The sequence below is a fragment of the Pongo pygmaeus genome, chromosome 10 (genome assembly GCF_028885625.2).
Source record: "Pongo pygmaeus isolate AG05252 chromosome 10, NHGRI_mPonPyg2-v2.0_pri, whole genome shotgun sequence".
In the NCBI taxonomy this organism is placed as follows: Eukaryota; Metazoa; Chordata; class Mammalia; order Primates; family Hominidae; genus Pongo; species Pongo pygmaeus.
In genome coordinates, this window is record NC_072383.2 from 4303751 (window position 1) to 4330231 (window position 26481).

The window sequence follows — 26481 nt, forward strand, 5'->3', positions numbered from 1 at the left end:
CTGTGTGCGGGTGTACACGGTATTCGGCCCGGGTGTCATCCGCGGCGCTGGACTGTTTCATTTTGAGTTTGCAACTTGGGTTTTTCAGCGAGCTTTTTTTCTTCCTGAAAGCTAATGGCTTCCACAGCAATTAGACATTTTCCTCGCCCGCCCCTTCCCTCCCCTTTCTTTACATATAGGAGATGGGATACTCATTCCCGCTGCTATTGATAAGGTCGGAGGCGGCCGGGCCTCTTCCCAGCTTTCGCCCGCCCAGCGCCCGCTCTCCCTCCGCCCTCCCTTGGCTTCCTTTTGATGTAGTGGGGAACGCGTCCTACTAAAAAAAAAAAAAAAAAAAAAAAAAAAAAGTAATCTGCCCGGTAACAATCAGCGCGCAGTAGCAGGAGCCCCAGAGCTATTGGCTATGCAAATAGAGGGAGGGGAGACGGCGCCCCAAACTCTTACTCACCCTTTTAAAGCGATATCCCCTCCTTTCCCCCTCACCACCCCTTCCGCCCCACCCTCGTTTAAAGAGGCTGGCTCCGGGGCCTGAGTTAATCGCTTGCACCTCTAGTTTATTTGCTCCCCTCCTCCGCCTTGCAGGGAACCTAGTGTACGGCTCACCCAGCCCGCGCCCCACCCCGCCTTGCTGGCTCTCCGCGCCCCTGCCCGGGCCCCCTCTCTGGGTGAGGGAGGTACTCGGTCGGCCTCGGTGTGCCCAGAGAGCTCGAGCCACGCCATGCCCGCTGCACGTGCCAGCTTGGCCAGCACATCAGGGCGCTGGTCTCTCCCCTTCCTCCTGGAGTGAAATACACCAAAGGGCAGGGTGGGGGGGGGGGGGTGACAGGAGGAAGGAGGTGAAGAAACGCCACCAGATCATATCTCCTGTAAAGACAGCCTTGACTCAAGGATGCGTTAGAGCACGTGTCAGGGCCGATCGTGCTGGCGGCGACCTCACCGCAGTCGGCTCCCAGGGAGAAAGCCTGGCGAGTGAGGCGCGAAACCGGAGGGGTCGGCGAGGATGCGGGCGAAGGACCGGGGGTGGAGGCCTCATGCCTCCGGGGAAAGGAAGGGGTGGTGGTGTTTGCGCAGGGGGAGCGAGGGGGAGCCAGACCTAATCCCTCACTCGCCCCCTCCCCCTCCCGGGCCATTTCCTAGAAAGCCGTATCGGTGTGGCCACGCTCAGCGCAGACACCTCGGGCTGCTTGTCAGCAGATGCAGGGGCGAGGAAGCGGGTTTTTCCTGCGTGGCCGCTGGCCGCGGAGGAACCGCTGGGAGCCCTGCCCCCGGCCTGCGGCGGCCCTAGACGCTGCACCGCGTCGCCCCACGGCGCCCGAAGAGCCCCCAGAAACACGATAGTTTCTGCTCGAGGATCACATTCTATCCCTCCAGAGAAGCATCCCCCTTCCTTCCTAACACCCACCCCTCCCTCCCTCGTCTTCCTCTGCACACACTCTGCAGGGGGGCAGAAGGGACGTTGTTCTGGTCCCTTTAATAGGGACTTTTGAAACAGCTTCGAAGTTATCAGGAACACAAACTTCAGGGACATGACCTTTATCTCTGGGTATGCGAGGTTGCTATTTTCTAAAATCACCCCCTCCCTTATTTTTCACTTAAGGGACCTATTTCTAAATTGTCTGAGGTCACCCCATCTTCAAATAATCTACCCTACATTCCTGGATGTTAAATACAAGGGCAGGAGGATTAGGATCCGTTTTGAAGAAACCAAAGTTGGAGGGTCGTATTTTGGCGTGCTACACCTACAGAATGAGTGAAATTAGAGGGCAGAAATAGGAATCGGTAGTTTTTTGTGGGTTGCCCTGTCCGGGGCCCCTGGCATGCAGGGCTGGATGGAGGGAGAGGGGTGGGGGGTGGCGGGGGACCGCGTTTGAAGTTAGGTCGGGCCAGCTGCTGTTCTCCTTAATAACGAGAGGGGAAAAGGAGGGAGGGAGGGAGAGATTGAAAGGAGGAGGGGAGGACCGGGAGGGGAGGAAAGGGGAGGAGGAACCAGAGCGGGGAGCGCGGGGAGAGGGAGGAGAGCTAACTGCCCAGCCAGCTTGCGTCACCGCCTCAGAGCGGAGAAGAGCGAGTAGGGGAGAGCGAGACCAGTTTGAAGGGGAGGACCGGTGCGAGTGAGGCAGCCCCGAGGCTCTGCTCGCCCACCACCCAATCCTCGCCTCTCTTCTGCTCCACCTTCTCTCTCTGCCCTCACCTCTCCCCCGAAAACCCCCTATTTAGCCAAAGGAAGGAGGTAAGGGGAACCCTTTCCCCTCCCCTTCCAAAAGACAAAAACAGAAAAACACTTTTCCAGACCGGAGAAAGCAGGAGAGAGAGAGGGGTCGCCGGGCTGGTCATGGAGCTGCTGTGCTGCGAGGTGGACCCGGTCCGCAGGGCCGTGCGGGACCGCAACCTGCTCCAAGACGACCGCGTCCTGCAGAACCTGCTCACCATCGAGGAGCGCTACCTTCCGCAGTGCTCCTACTTCAAGTGCGTGCAGAAGGACATCCAACCCTACATGCGCAGAATGGTGGCCACCTGGATGCTGGAGGTAGGTCGGGGGGCGGCGCTCGCTAGGAGCCAGGACCCCTCCGGATTCTCGGGCCCCCGGCCGGAGCCCTAAACCCGGGAGAGGGCGATCCCCGCGCCGGCCTCCCGGCTCCTGTGCGGGAGGTTACCGCGCGCCTTTTGGCGAGACGCGTGGCTTCATTTCTGTTCCTCTCCAGATAAACTGGGGAGGGAGAGGGGGGAGGAAAATCTGGGAGAAGCGAGGCTGTCCTGGGCGGGGGTGGGGGAGCATCCCGCGCGCGTGTGCCTGCATGTGTCTGCCTCTTCTTCCCACCCCCCTCGCGACCTGTCTTTTGCGAAGCCCCGCGGCTGCTTGCCCCGCGGCCAGGAAGGGAGCAGGGGCCTGAAATCGGGACCCCGAGTAGAAAGGCAACCCCCCCAAAAGGCCAGAGCAAATACGTCTTGGCCTCAGGTCCCCCCGCATGTGGTCGCAACTCCGCGCTGGCACTTCACGGGGGAGGTGGAGGGAGGAGGGAGAAGGAGAGAAACGGGGAATTCAGGAGCCCCGGAAGTCCCATTGAAGAAACGTGTGTTTCAGGGGAACCCAAAAGAACCACTTCTTGCCCCTCACTCCAAGCCTTTGCCCAGCGAGCCGTGTGCCCACGTATGCACAGCTCTGGACCTGCAGTGGTTTCGCCATGTTGCTTTGCAAACTCCCTTTGGAAAGGCTGGGAAACGTCGCCCGCTTACCCTCGCACCCCGTTATCCCGGCCACCCCACTTTTAATCGTGCCCTCTCCCCCACCCCCCACCTCACGAAGATTACTTACAGTTTGGTTTTCCAGCTTCCTCGGTGCGGAGATTTGGGTGGGGTAGGAAGGGGGGGGAGGGGGTGTGTGTAGGGGGGATATCGGGTCACCCCTAAAGGAGAGGTTAGAGCCCCCCGTGCCTCTTTCCAGGGCTCCCTGCTCCCGTCTTCCCCCTAGCTCGTCACCACGTTCCCTAGTTTCTGTCCTTGTGGGCCGCAGCCGGACACTCCCGCCGCGGCGCTCACCCCTTCAAGTTTCCTCCCGGGATCCAAAGCCCCAGGGGTCGGAATACAGACCTTTCTGGCACCCGAAACCTCTGTTTCGGGAAGCCTGGCTCCTCTTTGGGGTTTTCACGCCAAAAGGGCTTTTCTAGGATATTTCCTCGATTTTTAATTATTTTTTGAAACCATCCCCCCCCTGCTCCGACTCCAGCTGCCGAGGCTGCGGCGCTCTTCCTCCTCTCCTCCCTCCCCCTCTCTTCCCCACCTCTCCCCACCCGCCCCCCCAATAGCGGCCCCTGGGCCGCACGGACCCCCCCAGACATTTTTTCCAATTGTCGGGAATGATAGAGGAGGATCTGGGGATCCGGATGAGACCAAGAAGTGGACCCCCGGAGCCTCCAGAATATTTTTATTGATTTTTTGAAAAGATGACGAAATCCAAAAAAGAGTGAGTGAGTTAGAGTGCGCGAAGGAGTAGCCAAAGGGAGCGTCGCGGAGCTGCCGCGGCTGCTGCGCACTTCTCCGACTCCCCGTTTTGGAGCTGTAGTTCACCCCCTTTTATAGGCTCCCTGGGAATACCAAAGCACTGATGGGCTATTCTGATTCACCCCAGTTTCCTCATCTTTGTTCTTTATTCTTATCACGCATTCTACTCCCCTCCCCCTTCCCCACAGAAAAATTAATTTTTTTTGTTTCCATAGATTATGCTTTTTTATTCTTTCTCTCTTTTGCTGATGCTATGCTCTCCACCCCCGCCCTCCAACCCTTTCCCACTCCCATTATAGGTCTGTGAGGAACAGAAGTGCGAAGAAGAGGTCTTCCCTCTGGCCATGAATTACCTGGACCGTTTCTTGGCTGGGGTCCCGACTCCGAAGTCCCATCTGCAACTCCTGGGTGCTGTCTGCATGTTCCTGGCCTCCAAACTCAAAGAGACCAGCCCGCTGACTGCGGAGAAGCTGTGCATTTACACCGACAACTCAATCAAGCCTCAGGAGCTGCTGGTAATGACCGGCCCCTTCCTCCCTTCCTTTCTGCGATTCCCGCTTTCCCCTGGCCAGCAATATGCTTTCTACTCACCACTTCCAGAGCAAATTCTTGGGATCCAAAGTGACCCCACCAATAGAATTTACCCACTTATGGGCGATAGCTCATTTAATAGGAAACCACTGTCTATTGTTTTTGTGTTCCTACTATGTGCCCAGGCTCCGTGCCCAGCACTGAGGCTACATCTGTGAATAAGATCCTCATGGAGATTTGGGTTGGTGAGACTCATTTGCAACTGTGTATGCGTGTGTGTAGGGGACGCGTGGAATATTTTAATTAACAGTGATAATATTTTAATTAAATTCCAAATTTCCAAAAATAGTCTGAGAATGTGTTCACATCATAGGTGTGTGGCTGTGGTGTCTCCTAAAAACTTGGAGTTCAAAGGTAATGCCCTCTATATCTACGAAGTCTCAAGATACCAACACATAATAGCTGTTCACTAAATATCAGTTCATTGACTTTTGAGCAAAGTCAAAATGTGGCCTTTCACTGAAGGAGTCCGAGGCCTGGGTTCCTACCTCCAGTGGGACTGTGACATCTCTACAACCCCAGGGATCCTGTCTTATCTCTGGTTTTCTACCAGGGAACCTTTTTCCCACCCGATCTAACTCCTTTTCCCTGCAGCTTGACATATAAGACGACCATATTGCAGCTGTACTGGATGGAAGAGCGGCTCCAAGGCCCACTTTCAGGGGTTTGCACACCCCTCTTTGCACTGTTGAGAAAAGCACCCCCTCCTTCCCGCCCCCTCCCCCTCCTTACTGGCAGGGCCTGCACAAAGTCTACAGGGCTGAGGCTGGCTTCTTGAACTGAGCTCTTTGTGAGGAGCCTTCCTTTCTGGGGCTCTGCTGCCATCTAGTGGAAGACATGCACAAGGTTGGGGGAGGAATTGCCGAGAATGTGGAGAGGGGCCTGAATGACTTCACCTTTGAACCGCTGCCAGGTTTTAGCTGCTTCTGGTTTGGTCCGAGAGGCCTAGAAAGGTGCTTTCTTCTGGGAGATCTGCTTCCTTTAATAATGGTGCAAGACCAGTGGTTCGTACTCGCAGTACCCTGTGAAGAGGAAGGGCTGGCATTTCAAGCCATCTTTGAAGATGGTGGTGGTTTAGTAGTTTATTGGGGTGCTTTACCCGAGCTGTCCACAGAAAGCCAAGGCAGATTTTAAAGCTTATGAAGAAAACATTGTTAGAATTGGGAAGCAATTTGTTTTTCTCATGAGAGAGCAGGAAAAATCATCTTCATATGGTTCATTTGTTTCAAGAGGATGGTGAATTCACATGTTCTTCAGGACACCCAAATCTTTCCAAGACTAGCCAAGCAATATATTGCTCCAAACAAACTTGGCTTTTTCCTATTCCCTTTATCCCAGAAGTTGGGATTTGGAAGAGTCCTGTTTTACAAATGAGAAGGCTGAGGTCTGGGAGGGAAAGGGAATCACCCCCGGCCCCACAGCTGTGGGACTGGTGCTCTGGTTGCTGGTTTAGCAAATGAAAGAGATTCCAGGTTCTCCAGGTGAATGGAGAGAGGATGCATTGGCAAACAGGCCCTGCCTCTCATTCTTCTGATGACAGCTCAGTGGATAGGCATATTTTCTGGTAGCACATACGATATTTTTAATGTTTTATTTTGCACTGTTTCCCTTTGAGCACAGTTTCCCATAAGTATCTCAGTGAAAGAGGGAAACAAGGTTTTTTTTCAGATGGGTTGCTGGTGAGAGACCCAAAAGAGACAGGGTTGTGTGGTCCCCACACTTGCACTGAGGGATGCTGTGACACTGAGCAGGCACCCTCACCTTGCCCCAAATCACCTCCATCTGCAAAATGGGGTTGCTAATGACCATGTGGTCCTTTAGTCATGATGACAACGGCCCGTGAAACATTTAGGTGAAAGGGCTGAGTGTCACATCCCCAGAGTTTCTGCCTGATGTGTAAAAGGGGAGTGTGAGCAGCAGAGAGATAAAGGCACTTTTTGGCACTGAGTAAAAGCAAGCTAATTGGTTGCCAAGGAGTTGGGCCAAGGAACCTTATTTTGAGCTTTATCTGTGTGCATCATTTTTCCATGAAGATTAAAAAGACTATTAATTCGGTGATAGAGACATATACAATAAATTACCATGAAAGGGCCACAATGACCTTGGCGGTATCTCATTGTAGGTTCAGCTTTCTGGGTGGGCGGGAAGCAGTATTGCGGGCAAGTCAGGGTTGGGAGGGGGTAAGGGGAGCTGGAGTGGAAACGAAGTAGAAGAAAATAGAATCTTGGCAACAGCTACCTGGGCTCTCATTATTTTCAGTGGAGCCTGACATTTGAAGCATAAGAAGAGCTGTCAACAACTTCAAAGCTTCAGGGGCACATTGACAAATGGGCCCGCCTTACAATCTAGCAGCCACGTCCTAATGAGCAGCCTTAAAACTGGTCTGGAGCCCAACCCCCAGCCCCCTACACCAGGTCAGCTTGTGGATCTTAGATTCTCCTCTTCTCTTCCTGCCTTCTCCTCCAGGAGTGGGAACTGGTGGTGCTGGGGAAGTTGAAGTGGAACCTGGCAGCTGTCACTCCTCATGACTTCATTGAGCACATCTTGCGCAAGCTGCCCCAGCAGCGGGAGAAGCTGTCTCTGATCCGCAAGCATGCCCAGACCTTCATTGCTCTGTGTGCCACCGGTAAGATGAGGCTTGAGCCAGGGAGGGGGACGGGAGAGCTCTTTTGGGAGATGTCCAGGGAGAGGCAAAAGGCCGTACGAACTTTCATTTTAGTTTAGGAGTTTGGAGGAGGGGTGGTCTCGAGTAGTCTAAAGTCTGAAGTTTCATTCCTGGGTTGCTTTTTATTTAACTTTATCTGAGCTTTGTATATTCGCTTTCTCTGCTAAACTCATAAATGGTTTATGAGGACAGGTGTGGTTAAGGCAAAAAAATTAGTGCCTGTTAAGATATTCTTTATGATGGCTAAAGTGCTCTTTGAAGATTACATATACTGCTCACTGGTTGTGTTCAAATCTTTAATCTTTTAAGGAAAAGGATGGCTTGGAGGTAAGCCCAAGAGGAAATCTCGGGGGGGGATGGGGGCAAATACAGGTTAAAGGAACAACGTCAAGATAAATATGCTGCCTGCCTTGATTAGTGGTAAGGGAGACCGAAGAAATTCTTTTTTTTTACTGTAGGGCATTTATGGCCTTCTAGCTGTTCGCTTCTCTAGCTGTTTGTCCCACTGGGCGCGGGAGTGAACCTGGTTGGCTTTCAGTGAGGCTTTACTTTCTGAGCGCTGGGTTCTGATGCCCTCAGTTCATGTGGAGGTGTTTTGATTTTGGCCGCAGCCTTTAACATTGCAATTCTGCCTGCTACGTGGGTCCCACAATTGATACATCGTTCCTACTGGCCCATTTGCTTTGTAGTTTCCTAATAAACTAAAGGCAGTGGTTTGCTGTTGTCTTATTAAACAGCCTTGGCCAGTGTCTGCTGGTTTTTTGTTGTTTTTTTTTTCTTGGTAGTGGCCATGGCAGAGACCCTGGAACCTTACTCATCCCAGGGAGAGATGTCAGGAGTTCATGTTTTGACAATCAGAAACCTTAGGTAAAAAGCTGATCACTTGGGAAGACCTTTTGGTGTGGTTCACCTCAAATTTGCCAAGAGTAGTTAAGTTGCTAGGGGGATTCAGGTGGTAACTTTTTTCAGTACGTTGTTACATGTTACTCATGAGTTCTACGGATGATTATATAACGTACAATGTAGTGCATATGCCCTGTGCTCACAGTCAAAAAGTCAGGCTTTGCTACATATCAGTGGGTGACCTTTAATTGGCTGCTTAACCTCTCTGAACCCCAGCTTCTTCATCTCCAAAACAAGCCTATTGATACATCATCCTACAGCCTTTTCAGAGCAGCTAGGAAAATTAAAATCAGAAAGAGGTGATGCACGTGGACGTGCTTTGTAAACTGGAAGTGTAGGTTGGACCTTCACTAATTGTGAAAATGTTACCGTCTCCGATTTTAACCCTGATTTTAACTGTTCCGACTAAAGTGGATATGATGGCTTTCCTTTTCTGGCTGCCCTTACCTGTTTCCGGCAGGACCTGTGTGTTCTGCACTTGCAGGCTTGAGTTGGAGTCCTCCCGGCCCCCTGCCTGTTCATCTAGGGCACAGGTTTCCCCTTGCTGGTTTTCTGTAGTCCTGTTCTTCTGGATGCAGGCCAGGCCTCATGGCGTGCACATGCGCCCTGTGCCCCTTGGTGGGAGAGTCCATTATCCTTCCTGCAGTCCTGGGGGCGGTTCTTAGGACCCCTGTGGACCCCTGCTGCCTTTTGGGTAGTGGGCACTCTGGCTTCCTTCCCTTCTGCTGTCTGGCCCGGGCCCGAGAGGTCAGTCCTCCAGTGACCTGTCATTTTGTCTCCCAGGCTTGGCTGTCTCCTTCCTCTCTCTCTCATCATGAGTCACTGTGGGGGAGGGGTCAGCCAGTTCTTTCTCTCTGGCCCAAGGACAGCTGACCCCCGACCCTAAACTCCCCCATTGCCCAGCTGTTGATAGCCAGAGCTCTGCTTAACACTGTCTCTTGACTAACATCTTTTGGGGTCTATCTGCCCCTTCCCCCTCTTTGATCTCTGATTGGAGTAGGGGTGCTGGGTGGAGTTACCCGGGTGTGGGCAGATCCCCAGATTCCGTCTAGACCCATTCTGGAAAACTGGGGATCCCATCCCCCACCCGTGGCCTTCTTGCCCAGATCTTTGGGCTGGCTGCCAACTCCGGGGCCAGAGTAGGGAGCCTGGGATTCAGGGACTGAGGACAGAGGCCCAAAGGGAGACGGAGGCGGTTATAAAGACTGTGTTTTGGGGGCCTTGAACTAGCTTTGGTCAGGGACTGGGAAAGGACACCCCCAAACCAAATGAAAATCGTGTGCTAAGCACTAAGCCTCAGGCGTGGACTGGGCAGAGCACAGGGAGGTCCTCTAAGCCTCAGGCGTGGACTGGGCAGAGCACAGCGAGGTCCTCGGCAGTTTCCTGGGTCTGGAAAGGAGGGGCCTGTATCGCAAGACGATGCTTTCCCTCATCTGCACTTGGGTTTGTGCAACTGACTGAGTCACATAGAATCCTGGCTGCGTGGAGTTTTACAACAGTTGGCCTCACAGTACAAACACCAAAGGCCGCTTTTCTTGAAGGAGACACCTTCCATGGAGAGGAGATTGTGCGTTGTGGAGCCAGGGTATGACGAATGGGCGACGACCCAGGACTCTGGCCAGTAGCGGGCACAGAGTGGCTGAGGAGCAGAGGTAGGAGATGCAGATTCCCCAACCCGAGCTGTTGCCCTCACCTGCTCCTCATATCGCACACTTCCCTCCTTTTCTCCCAGTCCTGGATGTTCCGTCCTGGAGCTGATGAAACACCTGCGGCCAGGGTCTTGGAGGTCCACAGTGTGTGGAGGGTGGGGGTCCCGAGACATGGCAGCCAACCCTCAGGCCGTGCAGCTATTTGATGGGAAAAGCTGGTTGTGAAAGAGCTGGCAGTGGTTCTGCAGTGTGTGGGGAGCGTATGTGTGTGTGAAAGGGGAACGGAGAGCAGGAGAACACAGAGGGGCCACGGAAGTGTGGCGAAGTGGCGGTCTTGCTTTATGGGGCTCTGGGTTAAGTTGGTGGCAAGGCAGAGAGGAGCCCTCCTTCCTTCCCTGCTCAGCCTAAAATGGCTTCTGGAAGAGCAAGGGCCGCAAGCTGCTGGTATCCCTCTGCAGCAGGTCCTGGTCAGTGCAGGCATGGGTGGGTTGGGTGGGGGATCTTCCTGACTACAGCTCCTAGCATTCCTGTTCCTGGAGTCTCCAAAACTGGGGAAGCAGAACTGAGCCATAGCTTCCCTGGTTGCAGCTCTGCTGATAGAGCACCCAGGTCTGCAAGCAAGGAAAGAAGGCCATTGGAGATGACCTGGGTTCACGCTGTGGCATTGGGAGATTCTTGAAATGTGATATCATGCTCGGCGGATGATTCCAGTTAGTCTAGCAGAGCCAATGGCATTGAGTTTACACCTGGCAACGGGGAGGGGAAGGTGCTCACCCTCCCTCCCCAGGCACCCACATCCCCTCTTTATTCACTAGAAGCCCACTCTAAGATGCTGCACCTTGGTATTTGTGTCACACACGATAGCCACCCCCAGGCCTCCCCACACCAAGGCCAGAGCCCCAGTGTTGACTGGAACCCATTGTGCTGTCCTAGCCCCTGTCCTGGCTTTACCTACGGGTGTTCTCTCAGATTCCATCCCCAAGTGAGAGGGAGACATTTGTGGCCCAGAGAAGTTCGATGACTTGGCCCTTGATCTAGAGTGGGAGATTTTGCCTTGATGGGTGCTGGGAAGGAAGAATGGAAACCCATCTTTCCATCTGCAAGTCTCTGAGCAGCCCCTGAAGCCGCGAGGTCATGGGACTGAGGGGAAGTCGTTAGCATACCCTGTGGGGACAAGCAGCCAGGCAGTGTGGTGCTTGCCATCGCTCTTCCCTCTGGCTGTAAGATGAATGGGTAGCAGGCTGCTCATCGCCCTCCAACCAGCCCCCTCCCCAGCTCCTCCCAGCAGGCCTTGCAGTTGCATGGGCATTCCCTTGTCATGGCGGCCCTGCCCCACAAGGACAGGGTATGCTGGTCCTCTTCTGGGGGTGGCAGATGAGGTGCGTGCCCAGTGACGTCCCTGGTCTGTGGACACTCTGGTTCTGGCCCTTTGAATTTCCACCTGACCGCAGGTTGGAGAGAGAGATGGGGAAAGCCTGACCTGGCCTTCCCTTTCTTCTTTAGCCTCAGAGTGCGTATCTCTCTCCCCCTATTGGTGAACAGAAGCAAAGCCATCAGCCCTGCACCCCAAGACCTCGGCCACCATAGCCAAAATGATGGGTGCTAAATGTACTGGGCAGGACCATGTGTTCTGTGGTTTTAAACTTACTTAGCTCTGAACTCTTTATTCAGTAAAATCCTACCAAGAAATACAGATACCAAGTTGATGAAATGGAGCACTTCTCAGGGCCCGTGCCCCGGTGAGGGAGCCCAGCGGTACCCCCAGGGGCTCCCAGGGCGTCCTTGGGAGGATAAGCCTTTTGTGCTTGCTGGTGCTGGGGCTGGGGCTGGGACCCAAGTCCTTTGATTCCTGAGCCAGAGCGCCACCTTTGGGGCTCTTCTCCCACTTCTGACATAAAAGGCTGCACTGTCCTCCCGAGTGGTATATGGGAGGTGACTTTGAGGAGCTGGTCAGCTTCCAGTAAGTTACGAAGAGCTCTGGATCCAGAGTCTCAAAGTCTCATCCGGATCCCAGGCCCAACACTCACGGTGAGTGACGTGAGCCAGATCACTTCATCTCCCAAGACTTCATTGATTCACCTGTAAAAGGAGATGTTTGAAACAGATGAATTTCAAGCTCCTTTTTATTAATACCTCACCATCATCACCGCTGTCATGAGCAAGCATGCAGCCCACACCAGAGCTGCCCCTGGCGCCTGTGGGTCCAGCTGGGATTCCCCTAAGGTGTGTCCTTTGCCTCCACCATTTTGCCAGGAGGGAGGCGAGAATGTCGGGTGTTCCTGGTTATGTGGGCATCGTTCCTTGGCTCGGGTGAACTGCATCTCAATGAATTGTGGAATGTGCTGGGTTAGAGTTGCCAACTTCTCTCTTCCATTCGCTGAGTGTTCATGGGGTTCTTTTCATTTCCCTGTGGGGCTGCACTTTCTCCCAGTTCTGCAAAGCAGCAGGAGACTTTGGGGACTCGATGATGTCATTTCTGGGACACATACACAACTGGATAGTGACAGATTCTCCAGGAAGCACAGAGCCCTCATTCTTCCTGGCCTGCTTGGCCTGCTTGGCCTGCTTGGCCTGCTCCCTGCATCTGCTTGCAATCCAGGGATGCTGGGCGCCTTTCTCCTCATCCCTCCAGACGCTGGAGAGCATCTCCAGTCAGAACTCCCCACCACAGTCCTGCAGGAAGTCCCAGGAGTGACAGCAGAGGAGGGGCAGGTTGGGGAGGATGCTGGCTGACATTCATTTCTTACCTTGAACCAGGCACTGTGCTTTTACAAGGATTATTTTAAGTGAATCCTCAGAACAGCACTACGACGTGGGTATTGCTGTTCTCATTATTTGCAGATCAGAAAATGAAGACTCAGAGAGGTCAGGTAACTTGCTCATCTTCACACACTTGGTAGGTGGTGGGATGGAGATTCAACCTCAGTCTGATTCCAGAGCTAATACTCTGAACCAGTGAGCTGTGTTCTCCAGAGGTCTGCTTTGTTTGGAGGGGAGCTGGAGCCCTAGGCCCTGGGACGGCCTCTGTTCCCCATGGCAAGGCGTGTGGCTGCTCCTGCTCTCTTCGGATCCCCAGATGCAGCAACCTGGAGAAAGGCCTTCCTGGGTCTGGTGGGGACTGGGGCAGGAGTGGAGGCTGCCCAAGCTCCCTGCACTCCACGTTCCAGCTTGGAGCTTTTTGGGTCTACTCTCCAAATCCTTCCCATCTCCCTGGAGAGTCTTCTGAGAAGTGTCTCAAATGCTCCTCTTCACTCAAGAGCCTCCTTTCTTTTTTTTTTATTTTCTTTTTCTTTTTTTTTTGAGACAGAGTCTTGCTCTGTCACCCAGGCTGGAGTGCGTGGCATAATCTCTGCTCACTGCAACCTCCCACTCCCGGGTTCAAGTGATTCTCCTGCCTCAGCCTCCGGGATAGCTGGGATTACAGGCACGTGCCGCCATGCCTGGCTAATTTTTGTATTTTTAGTAGAGACAGGGTTTCACCATGTTGGCCAGACTGGTCTTGAACTTCGAACCACAGGTCATCTACCCACCTCGGCCTCCCAAAGTGCTGGGATTACAGATGTGAGCCACTGCGCCCAGCCTTCAAGAGCCTCCTTTTTTTGAGAAGTTTCTTCAGAAGTTATCCATATAGTAGTACAGACCTAGCCATTATAGCACACCATCCTCTACTATCTAATGCGTTGATGCCCAGCCTTAAGAAGTCTCAATGTTGTATGTTTTGGGGGGAGTCCTCCATGCTGCCTGGAACAGGGAGGAGCACATTGTAACGAGTCGATCAGAATGGGTTGCTGATCGGTTCATTGCCTCTCTCTCTGCTGCAGGAGGAGGATCTCAGGAAGTCACCAGCATCTCATCTCTCCAGGTGGGCAGTTAAGGATGGAGAGGGTACACCCTCACCCCTGAGCGTGCCTTCTGCACCAGCATATAGCTTGTTGGCATTTTTGATCAAGAGACTTGAGATTGCTGAGAAATTTATACCTGGTTTTTATTTGTTAAAATAATATTACATGCAAATTTTACAAACTCATCTGTGTTTCTCCCACCTAACAGAACAGCTTTTATTTTCCGTGCATCCTTCCAGTTCATCCATAGGCATGTATGTATGTATTTACCCATGGTTGTAATCTTCATTGTCGCATGCATGCATGCAGTTTGGTTTTCTGCTTCCTTCTTCTGAGAGGCTATTGTGACCATTTCTCCATCCTGTCATAGCGACAAAGCTGATGGTTTCCAGGAATGGCTGCATTGGGTAGGCGGAGCTTTCCACAGTTGAGGGTGGGGGTTGGCTAAGTACAGCTAGGAAGCTAGTGCACAGATGAAACGATGTTTGATTTTTCTGTTTTTCTCTCTGTTCAGTATCCCCTACCGGTAGAGAGGGGGATGTCCTTGAGAGTGGTCCTGCGGCAGCCCTGGTGCTACAGGGAAGTAACACCGCTCTGTGGAGAGGGCTGCTTTGTGAATTTGCCGGCTGGTAGACGCCGTGATCCATTCTATTGTCTCTTCATTGTTCTTCTCCTTGGGAGTCATTCCCATTCCAGATCCTCAAGTAAGAGCAAAGGAGAGCTGTGAGGCACCTGGGAGGTTATCCTGCCTACATCTTTAAACTCTTGACGGAAGCCGTGAAGGAAGGAATACATTTTATAACACAACTCAGGACACTTGTACAAGTATATCAAACTGATACAAAAGTTTCTCCGAACAATATTTACTCTTAACTACATGCAGTGAGCCTGATACTTTCTATCCTACTCTATTTGGTTAAAGGAGAACAACAACAAAAAATGCTGGTCACGACCCACAAATGCATTTCATGACCCATTAATAAGTTGCAGCTAGAAGTTAGAAAAACATTTGTCTCACCCAACCCATTATTAGACAAATGGGAAACCAAGCCCTTGGAAAGAGGAAGTGACTTGCCCACAGACCCACGTCTGGACCTAGCTGGAGGGCTGATGTTGCCTCAGTATTTGACTAACCTGGAGGAGAGGTGGGGCATGCTCAGGGATCCTGAGGAAGATGCTCGTCTCCTGTGTAGCGGGCAACGGAGGGCAGCACGGCCGCCGTCCTGGTCTCCAGCAGCTCTTCTCCTCTGGCTGTGGGAACACACTACTCCTTTGGTGCCACTCTGAGCTGCTGAGAGGCAGCCAAGTTCATGCACATAGTGCTCCCCAATTCTGTGGGATGGGACAGTGTCCCCAAGAGGACTCCCCTGAAAATCTTCTTAGTAAAACAAAAAGGGAGGTAGAGTCTCCCTGTGCAACCGGTGCACCTGTTCCCCCTATGCCTGCTGGTTTCCAGAAGTTCATTCGTATGCTGGTAATAAGAGTTGGTTTTGCTAGCAGTGGGACAGCAGAGACGGGCATGTGTGAGGTGTGTTTCCTGGTCTGAGGCCTATGGCAGAGGGAAGGGAGGACCGGGGATACTCGCCTGCCCCTTCCCTGACAGATGCTCCCACCCGGGCCTTTGTGGGCCCAGGGCCATGGGCCGGCTGCCCCACTTGTGTTATGAATGTCACAGGGGGGAGCTAACGAGGTTATTGGGCAGAGAAACACTCTCCTGTGACCCCTGTGGAAGAGACCTACAGCAGAGCAAGAGGCAGGGAGGCTGGCTTTGTCACACGGTTCATGGCGACAGAGAAGGCACAGGAGGAGCGGGTGGACAGCAGGAGTGGGCGCAGCACCATTATATACGTCCCTCGAGGTGGAGATGGTGAGAGGGCAATGGAAAAAAACCAAGGAGACAGGCAGATGGCCAGGTTTGCTCTGCATTCATGATGGGAGGGGAGGGCTGTGCTTGGCTCCGGGATCCACGGTGTCTAACAGTGCTGCTAACTTGATGCTGGGGTGATGGGCTAACCATTCAAAGAGCTGCTGCAGAAAATGTGTTTGTAATAGAGCGTGTACAGGAAGAAGGGGAAATAGGAGAGGGGCTGGTTTTTGTAGGTTTAACCTGATTGTTTTTGCTGTAAGTCGAAGGGTGACCCACGGTTCCTTGTATGCTGTGTCTCCTGCCCCAACGTGCCCCTTCCGTGTCTACACACAGTAAGCTCACTAGAGCAATGCTAAAACTAGAAAGAGTACACTTTGGAAGACTTGCTCACTCCAGGACCGTCACTAGGGTGATGGCTGCAACTATACCCACCCCAATGTCTGTCAACACAAGCAGGGGCAACTTAAACTCTCAAAAGTCTCAGGGTTCTCACCCATACCATTAGGGTGACGCTCGTGTGCACCTTCTGTGGCTGATGGGTAAATTAAACAGGACATAACGTGTAGCATACTGCATATGGTGGTCATTGGTAGCTGTCAGCAGCAGTAACAGGAGAAGTTGGCTGTCTTTATTTCCCCTCGATGGACCAAGCAGCTGCTGGATCATGGCCACCCAGCCCCTCTGAAGGAGTGCTCGAAGGAACACAAGGGGGCTGGTCTCCCAAGGGGAGCCCTCTAGCATGGCCGTGGATGGGGTTCAAGCCCCTCTGATTTATTATCCTCATTCTGCACTTCTCTGTAGCGAGTCACATTTTTTTCTCTTAGCAATAAAATGGGGCCTTCAGGCTCATGAGTCATAACATCGAAACCAAGTCACCCATCTGATTCGGATGCAATGATTAATCTTCGGTGCTTAGTTAGAGCCCTATGTTAGGGTTAGAATCCTCTGTCCTAATGTTCTGAGGGTTCTTGCTGTTGGCCTAGAGGTTGGGAACTGGGTGGGACTCAGCCCCCACTCGCCCACTCCCTGCATTGCTGCTTCTCTCATTTCCTTTTTTAAATCAAATCTTTTTTTTGGGGGGTGGGGGTCATATTAATCCTCGATGCCTGTCCAGAGACTATAACAAGATCCCATCTGAATTAGCATTCTGCATGGATTTTGCCCGTTTCTCCCACCTCCTTGTACTTTCCCTCCTTCTCAATCTGGAGCCCCTGGTCTGTCCTGCTTGCATGGCCCATGGGGTACCTTGTCTGCACTGGTCTCAGGCATTCTCTGCTCTGTTCCCACCATCACCTCTAGAGGAGACCGTGACTCGCTCACCGTGCTTCTCCCACCAGGGTCAAGAATGTTACCTCGGACATGCTTAATATGCCTGGGATTTGGGGATTGGGGACCTTGAATCTTCTGTGCATTCATTGTGTGCACTTAGATAAGCTGTCTTCCTTCCCTGCCTCAGCCTCCTTCGTTTAAATCTGGAACAGCCACGGTGATGGCAAATAAACACAGGCTCCTTGCAAAAGAACTCGAGGGAGGACATGCCTGTGGGGCACGGGGTCACTCGTGCCGCTGACCTGCTGCCGTCCTGTTTCGGAGTCTCTGCAGTCTCGGGAGCTCCGGGATCCAAATTCGTTCTGTGCCCTGACCTTCTGCCTCTCATTCCTTGCAGACTTTAAGTTTGCCATGTACCCACCGTCGATGATCGCAACAGGAAGTGTGGGAGCAGCCATCTGTGGGCTCCAGCAGGATGAGGAAGTGAGCTCGCTCACTTGTGATGCCCTGACTGAGCTGCTGGCTAAGATCACCAACACAGACGTGGTAGGTGGCCACCACCTTCTTGGCTAAGTCCAGATGTCTCTTCTCAGCTCAGGGAAGGAGATGACGGATTTGATTATGTTGTGTCAGAGGTATTGTTCTGGTTTGTTTCCTAAGATTGACATCCAAGGGAGTGCAAAGTTCAGCAGGTGACACCCCCTCTTAAGGTTCTGAAGAGCTGTGCACGGTAAAATACAGAAGAAAACTCAGCAAGCAGATGAAGGGGGTGGGGGCAGGAGGGCTATTTACCGATGTTCCTTTATGGCGTGGGCTTCTCAGTGGGTCTGAATTGTTGCTTCATTGCCATATTTGTACACGCCGCCGGGCTGCCTCTGCCCGGCAGTGAAGAGCTGCCGTGTCTGCTTTCACACGCTGAGGCTGTGAGGCGCACAGAGGAGAAAGGAGAGCCAGGACTCAGCTGCAGTGGACGGAGCAGACACACAAGCGGTGCCCCACTGTGAGAACGGTGTCCGTCCCTGGCAAACCTCTCGACCCCTCCCCGCTCTCTCTTCCCTTTGTTCAATGCAGTAATGGATTACAAAGTGTTTTCAAAAGACAAAGTGCCATACAAACTCAAGAAACTATTATTAGCTACGGAGCTTCCCTATTCTGTGTGCCCTGTGGACGGCCCAGAGGCTGTTAACTTCCTGTTGCCAGAATTTGGAGCTCCTGAGAAGAAAGGTTTCGAGAGAGACCAGGGTCAAGTGCGACTCTGAATTCAATCGGTAGGAAGCTGCAGTCCTAGCCCGTCCGAGCCAGGATGGTGCTAAGAGGTCAGAGAGGCAGTTCCTTCATTTTCCACGAGCAGGACAGGGGCTGAAGTAACCAGCCAGGAGGGGGGTGGGCAGTGGCTGAGCTGGGACTAGAACCCCCAAGCTCCGAGTGCCCCCTGGAAACTTTCCACTCCACCCTTGCTGCCGCTCCTGGGATCTTTTGGTTTGGAAAAAAAAAAAAAACCTTGGGTTTAAAGTCAACCCGAGAGAGGGGCGTTGGCCCTGAGCCCTCATGCATCACCATGGAGAGGCTGAAGAATGCTGGGCACTTCACGATGACACCCTCTGGATGGTCCAGGGGGATTCAGATGCCCTCTGTGGGCTTTTATTGAGTTAAGGGATCATGTGATTTATAGGCCTATGGCTGAGGCCTGCACAAGGGACACTGGACAGATTAAACTTCAGAGAGCCCACGGCTGCAGCTCGCTGGCCTCCTCTCCCGCCCACCTGGATTTTTCCTGGCATTTGTTCCCAGCTCAGAGAAATGGCGCGGGGAGATGCTGACAGAGCAGATCCGGGGTCCTCCTCTGAGATAGTTCTTAGATATGGTTTTAAGATGCGGGCTCCAAACATACGCTTTTTAAATGAGGACTCCAGAACACAGACTGAAAAGCTCCCTCCAGTGCAGCATGAAGAATGCTTTTCTAATCCTCCAGAGAAAAATCGTGGACAGGACTTAACGTTTATAGAAATGGTATGCTTTCCTCCTTTTCTGAATGTCTCCAATTAAGGCTGCCTTACAAATAGGACTCTCAACCAGTTTAAGACAAGCCCTTCCTCAATGCCTGGAGACAAAAATGTCAGCGACAGGAGTTTGAGCGGCCACCCCCCTCCTCCTGCCCCCAGGCATTGTAACCTTTTCCCACCAATGTTGATAGACCTTCTCTGATGGGCTGACCACCCTACCGGCTCCAGCCTTTTCCCACCTCCCTTTGTCCCCACTTACTGATCTCACATGGACAGTGGTGTAAATTTCCCTCCTGGGAGTTGCTGCTAAGTCTCTTGGCTTTTCAGGACTGCAGGCAAGTCAGTCTGTCATCTCATCTGGAGAAACTGTTTGCCTTTTTCTGATACTACGTAGCCAATCCATTTAAGTCAGCTGGCCAACTCTGTTAAATGGATATGAAGTGGATACGAAGCTGGTTTAGGGGTGTCCTCCTATAAATCCTAACTGTTGGTCGAGTTGGTATCTCATTTCTATAATGGGCACACACTGTGTTTCTTAACTGGGGCTGCCTATGTATGCCTCATTCACACCAGTGGGCCTGGGTTGAACATTTTCATATTTAAAAACCAAGAGTGAACATAGTGAAATGTAAAATTCATAACACTTTTTCAAATAAAAATCTGAGACCTCAGGAAGTTCCAGGCTTACCTCTGGCACCCCAGAGGCTGGTTCGCTCTCCCTGAAAATGTTTTTAGTGGAAAGGTTCAAGCAGCTCTGGGCTAGGCTGTGTGTGTGTGTGTGTATGCACCTTCCCAAGTGCTAAATCTCCTCCCAGCCAGTGTTCTCCAAAAAGCTGACGCTCAGAGGGAAGAAAAATAAAAGGACTAGAATTTAGAACACATTAGCGTTTGGAGGGAGGTGAGTTGTGCTTCCTGAGCTCTGTTTACCATTTCACGAGTCAAGAAATGGTGTATTTCCTTCATTCATTTCTGGAAGTCTTTACTGAAGGCCCAGTTGTTGCTAGAAGTTGGGGTGGATGGTGGCATGTGGGAAACAGAGGATGAGATTCCTGCCTTCAGGGAACTGAGCAGTTGTATGATGAATCAAGAGTAAAGCATGCAAAACTCTAGCAAATTAAGAACATAAACGAAGGTGTGCTAAGTAATGTGTTATGAACACTAAATGCAGTAGGAAATCAACCCAAAAGAAGGAGCTCATGAAGCCTAATGTAGAGTGCCGGCCTCCCAGCAGAGAAAACTTGGTGATAGAAACTCTTCTTAGAGTAGAGAAGCAAAATGTATGGGCACGCAATGGAATATCATTCAAACCTTAAGAAGAAATGAAATTCCGATCCATGTTATAACATGGGCAAACCTTGAAAATACTATGTTAAGTGAAATGAATCAGACACAAAAAGACAAATACTGTATGATTCCACGTATACCAGGTATCTGGAATAGTCAAATTCGTAGAGACAGAAAGTAGAATAGGGGTTCCCAGGAGTCTGGGGAGAGGAGAGGATGGGGAGTTATTGTTTAATGGGTATGGAGTTTCAGTTTGGGATGATGAAAACGATTCTGTAGATGGAGAGTTCTGATGGCCGCACAACAGTGTGAATGTACTTAATGCCACTGTACATTTAAAAGTGGCTGAAAAGGGAAATTTGATATTATGTGTATTTATGATAGTAAAATGTGTGTGTGTATATATGTATATACACACACACATACATAAATGGATATATATATATGTATGTATGTGTGTCTGAAACATCCTCGGGCCACACTATGAAATGCCCATAGGTTGATGTTGAGCTCTTCCCTGGAAAAGTGAAATACACAGGACCACATTTTGCCCCCTGGCCCTAGAGCATTGACAAACGGGAATCAGGAAGAGCTGACAGTTTCCCCCAGAGCCCCTGAAGTTATACATCAGCTCCTACACACCTTGCTGTTTCTGATTTCTTCAAGCTTGCAGTGCTCTCTGTTACTTTGGGGGTTAGGTCGTGGGTTGTCGGGGATCGAGCTGTTGAAAGAGGGTCCCCCTGATTCTTGTGAGATGGCCAGGCGAGTCTGTGGTTCATTGACCAGGAGCAGATAGCTTTGATATGAGGGACGCATGCGGCTCTGAGAAAGTCGGCCTTTGTTGCTCCGTCTGGTTGCCAAAATAAACCAGAACGCTTCATTCCAAAGAGAAAGCTGAGTGAGGGGCCTGACAGTTTTATAGGGAATAAAAGTCTCAGAGAGTGGTATATTTTAAATACTTTTTTCCTTCCAATCATAAGAGTTGCTGAAAACAGCCAAAGAGGCAGTTTGGCTGTAGGGGGGACGTCTATTGGGGGTGTCCAGTGCCTGGGTAGGTTTGAGAGGGGAGGGCACCACTGGCCTGGGTCCCCGGTGACCATGGCCCTGCTTCCTTGGGCTGAATCGGGGTCCTCTTCCATCCCCTCTGCACACTAGTCGGGCTATGTGCCAGCATTGATCTCACTGCTTCCTTGTCTATAGAACCTCTTGAATAAGGCCCAGCTTTTCCTCAGCTCTTTATCCAGAGCCCCTGGCAGAGTCATTGGGAGTGATGCTTAAGAGAGGAAGGGAAGAGGAAGGAAGGAGCAAAGGACAAAGGCAGGCAGATGGGTTTCCAGCGCGTTTCCGATTCACTGGTCTGTCCATGTCCTTTGAAAATCTGTATCTTTTCTTTAACTTCAGTTCTGTGTCAGGGCCTTCCGAGCCTTCTGAGTTTTCCCCAACCTTATCTTAGAGTAGGTTAAACGAAGTGGCTTCATGTTCACATGAAGTTGCACAAATTCAGTAACGAAAAAATGGAATTGAGGCTCACAGGCCATAAAGATGTTGTGAAGTTATTGCAAGATACTTAACAGAAGAAAGACTCTAGTCATCTGTTCCTTATATTTATCCTTTTTTGTCTAAGTCACATCAAAACTCTTTGTCACATTCCTTAAAAAAAAACAAAAAACAAAACTTTAGATTCAGGGGATCCATGTGCGGTTTGTTACGTGGGTATATTGTGTGATGCTGAGGTTTGGGCTTCAGTTGAACCTGTCACCCAGATAGTGTGCACAGTACCTAATAGGGAGTGTTTCAACTCTCTTCCCTCTCCCTAGACACATTCTTAAATATTGCCCAGAGAAGATTCCAGGATATCCCTTCCTTAGGGTCATCCTGGCATTTTATGGTCCTGGTTATCAATGAGCTATGAAAAAGCAGGGAGGTGGAGGCGCCGTGGAAGAAGTCTCAGTTTCAACCACATGTGTGTGATTCATGGGGTTTAGCATTGTGTCTTTCTGCTCCGTAGCTGGAAGTGCCGGCGCCCTCGCTGCACATGTCATTGTCAAGGCTCCACTCTTACAGATTCTGTCTTCTGTGGACTCTTCAGGGCCTGTGGTCAGGAACCTTGTGAAGTGTTGCTGGAAGCTGGGGGTGGGGAGGTGGAATAGAATCGGGGGCTGATGCCTCCCTCTCCTGCCTCATTTTTCTGTGGGCCTCATTTGGTATGCAAGGAAATAAGCCAAACAGCCTGTGAAGAAAGGAAGAATGAGATAGTTTCCTAAGTTGTCTCTGCCTGAGTTGGCCGCGGGTCTGGGGCTCATTCAGCCCTTTGTCCCCCTGTTGAGTGCAGTGCGTGTGTGGTGACAATGGAGTGGTGCAGTTACACTGAGGGCTAATGGTAGGAGTTCCGTCAGCCCATTCATGGAGGCAGAGGAGGGTGCAGGGCGCGGAGCTCGAGCCAGCGAGCAGAGGAAGTCAGAGGCCCTTGTAAGGAGCTGAAGATCACAAACACTGCTGTCAGGGCTCCAGGCTTGGGGGCGGGGGCAGCCAGGAGGAAGGGGCAAGGGAGGGGGCCTATCATCAGAGAAGTTGGAGGTCTGCCCGACCTCCAGCGCGGTAGGGTACCACCTGTCCAGGCTGACAGACGAGCATTATGGCTTCCCTTTTAATCAGCTTAATTTGGGGCATCTTAACACAATGGCTGGTGCTTTGGAGGCTGCAGGAAAGCTGATGTCCTAGAGCCGCCGCACTTTACATGCGTGTAACATCTTTTGATTAGAGGTGCTTTCGTGTTTTTCTAGCCACTTGGGCTATGTCTCTTTTTCTTGGAGATTCTCTGGTCTGCATGTCTTTACTTAGAGCTTAAAAGTCGAGGTATATAGGAAAAAGGAGTTCGGAAATCGGAGGCTTGCCCTTTCTAAAGCCAGTCTGAGCTTTCAGCCAGATGTCACTGCGGAGCAAGCCATGTCAACTCTCCACACTCCATTCCCTAGCTGGGAAATGAGGGCATTTGGCTATTGGATTTCCAAAGGCCCTTTGGACCTCCAGATTCTCCAAGTCTGTGATTATTTATGTATGTCTTCTTATAATCCAGTCCCTTTGGAAACACTAACTCCACTCTTCTCTCAGCTTGATCCTCTAACAGAAGCAACTTGGTTGGATTTAAGGTGGAGGTCCTCCTCTCTCCAGGTGACTGCCCCCCTCCCTACCCCCACCCCAGTCGCATGCATCCTCCTGCCTTCCTGCTTTGGGCAAGACCCAGGCGATGTGGAGTTGGCATGTCCAGTTGCAGGTATCAGCACCACTGCACAGTCTCCTCTCCCCTTCACCTCCCACCAGCACACAGAATTTATATGCCCTTCACAAGTCCAAAAAGGGCCCCTGCCATGCTAAACAAAGGTATTCATATGCAAGGTGTGAGCTCTGTCTCATGGAAGGGAGAGGCCAAGTTCTCTTTCCACCATCAGAGAGTAGTGTTCAACATCATTTATACAAGACGGGCTTTTGCCCTTTTAGTCTTGCTGAGCTAGAATGAGGGATTTGTGTAGTTGAAAGTCAAGCTGATCATTGTCAAGTTCCGTGGAAGTGGAACCTGAAGGAAGGTTAGGTGGAGACTGCAGAGAGGGTTAGCGTCTTGCTTTGTCACAAGGTAAGTCTAGAAGAGGGTGGGGAAGGGAGTTCAGAATTCTTCATTCATGGAGTACCTGCTTTGGTCATCCTTTTATCTTCCAGTCAGAGGGGTCATCAATCAAGAGCTGGCCAGGCTGGGTGTGGTGGCTCATGTCTGTAATCCTAGCACTTTGGGAGGCCAAGGCAGGTGGATCATCTGAGGTCAGGAGTTCAAGACCAGCCTGACCAATATGGTGAAACCCTGTCTCTATTAAAAATACAAAAATCAGCTGGGGGTGGTGGCGTGCACCTGTAATCCCAGCTACTTGGGATGCTGAGACAGGAGAATTGCTTGAACCCAGGAAGTGGAGGTTGCGATGAGCCGAGATCACATCATTGCACTCCCGCCTGAGTGACAGTGAGACTCCATCTCAAAAAAACAAAACAAAACAAAGCTGGCCGTAGTCAAGTCAGTGATGATTTGGATTGAAATTAAAATGTGACTAAAGAAAAGAGAGAATATGCAGTTTTGTCTATCTATGAAACCTTCCTCTGTTTTATGTGGGACACCAGGGCACTCATTCTTGGCTGGAACTTATATAAAACGCTACTGTGCACACACGTCACCTCAAGTCCTGTGGCTCTGAAAGTCGAGTAGAAGTGACAGCCAGACATCCCAGTCCTCCCTGTAGGGTTTTCTCAGAACTGTTCCTTTAAGGTCTCAGGCTGCTGGAAGAGAAGGCTGATAGCAGAAAAAGTGGGGACACTGGGAACCCCAAAGGGAAGACGTGCATGGCCTGAAACCGAGTTCTTTCGCTTTCTGGAGCCTGGTCTCCCCGTGTGGAGGGTCTTGCTGGCATGGTTAATTCACCGATGGCCATGGAGTCCCAAGTTGGCCATATTACTGCAGTAGAAGATACATTAACCCAGATGACCTTGCCGGGGGCCAGAATAGAGCCTGTGAGGAAGGAGAGCAAGGCAGAACTGGCCTGGAGGCGAGAGGGTTTTTGTTGAGGAGCAAGGTCTTTCACAGGAACTGCAACTTGGAAAGTATTCACCAAGGGCTATGCCATGCGAAACCCTCTTTAAAGGTACCACATTGCTAGGCCTAACAGGCATTTCTTTTTTAATGTAATGGTTCAGAGCTATTGTCTACCACGCCTCGCATGCACGCGCACACACACGCAAGTTCCCTCAGTCAGCCGAGAATCCTGCCATCTCTTTTAGATAACAAAAGCTCTTAGGCCTTATGCTTTGGGTAGGATTTGTCTTCCACGGACAAGTATTCAGTTGGAAACAAGTATATAGTCACTGCCTCTGTGGTATGGAGATACTCTGATTTAGTCCCACTGCCTCTTGGAAAAAAAAATATTGTAAACATCCCCTTCAACAGCTTCTCGAGTCCCCGTACGGTGGAGGAACATTACACGTGAACTTCCTGGATTCAATGGATTCTTCTTTGCAAGAAAAAAACAAAAACAAAAAAAACAGAGAAAGAAGAAAATATCAATTTATATTGTTAGGTCCAACGTTTTAGTCAGTGAGTGAGCACAGGGGATGAGGGAGGATGGCTAGAATGTGGGGTTGAAGCTGCTGTTCTGGGTCTCAGCTCCTGCCCGTGTACTGTGGAATGAGCATCGCACACCACGATGATTCTGGCATTTAAGTCAACTCCTTCACACAGTGCTCAAGTGGAGAAAGGGCTGTCTATGTCTATCCCAGCTTAGAAGAAAAACTGATGGTATGAGACTTGCCATTCCTCTCTGATGTAGAACCTTCCTAAGGGACATTCCACAGTAGTTTTGACCGTTGTCACTTTTTGCCTTTAACCCCCGCATTCATTTTGATTCTATATTTAGTATTAAATTTTTTAGATTATAAGGATTTAAGGTTTTCAAACATCTACTGAAATGCAAGTGCCCCTAGAAACGTTATACTTTTAGGCCAGGCTCAGTGGCTTATGCCTGTAATCCCAGTACTTCGGGAGGCCAAGGCAGGCAGATACCTGAGGTCAGGAGTTCAAGACCAGCCTGGCCAATCTGGTAAAATCCCATCTCAACTAAAAATACAAAAATTAGCTGGGCGTGGTGGCACGTGCCTATAATCCCAGCTACTCGGGAGGCTGAGGAAGGAGAATCGCTTGAACCCAAGAGGTGGAAGTTGCAGTGAGCCGAGATTGTGCCATTGCACTCCATCCTGGGCGACAGAGCAACACTGTGTCTCAAAAAAACAAAAACAAAAACAAAAACAAAAAAACAGAAAAGAAAGGAAACATTACACCTTAACTTTTCCCACCTAGCGAGTGGTAACCTATGAGGCTAATGCTGCCACATGGTCCTTGAGGGAAGAACTTGGGGAAGAGCTGAACAGGGATGAGGCGGGTGAGCCCCATGCGATTTATCATCATTCATTCAGCTCAACAGGTCGGACAGGGTAAGGGATGTGACCAGGAGATGCCACAGGAAAGTGAGAGGTGTTAGCAAGTCCCAGAGGCCAGTGCCTGACTCCATTTCAGCCTCGTTCGGGGTGGCACGGAGACTCCTGCCGCTGGGTCACGTCTGTCATGTTCAGCACTCTCCCCAGACACACAGTCTTGACTAAAGATTGTCAAGATCTTGACACACACTTCACTAGTCTTGACTAAATGTGAATCTATACCTCATTTCAAAGAAATCTGAATTCTTTCAGGTTCCAGGACCAGTTTATTGTTATACATAATCACGATCATTTATGGAGCTCCACTTAGCACTGCACATATATCAGTGTCATCTCAGTTGCCCTTTACTCTGATTGTTTTGTGGGGAAACTGAGATCAGAA

General features: G+C 51.0%; 1 protein-coding gene across 1 annotated transcript in view; it reads left to right on the forward strand.

Moving 5' to 3' along the window:
• Positions 1-1988: 1988 nt before the first annotated feature.
• CCND2 (cyclin D2) overlaps positions 1989-26481 on the forward strand; it is a 31677-nt gene continuing 7184 nt past the window's right edge. The window contains exons 1-4 of the mRNA XM_054445484.2: positions 1989-2527; positions 4299-4514; positions 7057-7216; positions 17183-17331. Coding sequence (XP_054301459.1) covers positions 2333-2527; positions 4299-4514; positions 7057-7216; positions 17183-17331 — 720 coding nt within the window. The 5' untranslated portion in view covers positions 1989-2332. The remainder of the gene's footprint in view (positions 2528-4298; positions 4515-7056; positions 7217-17182; positions 17332-26481) is intronic.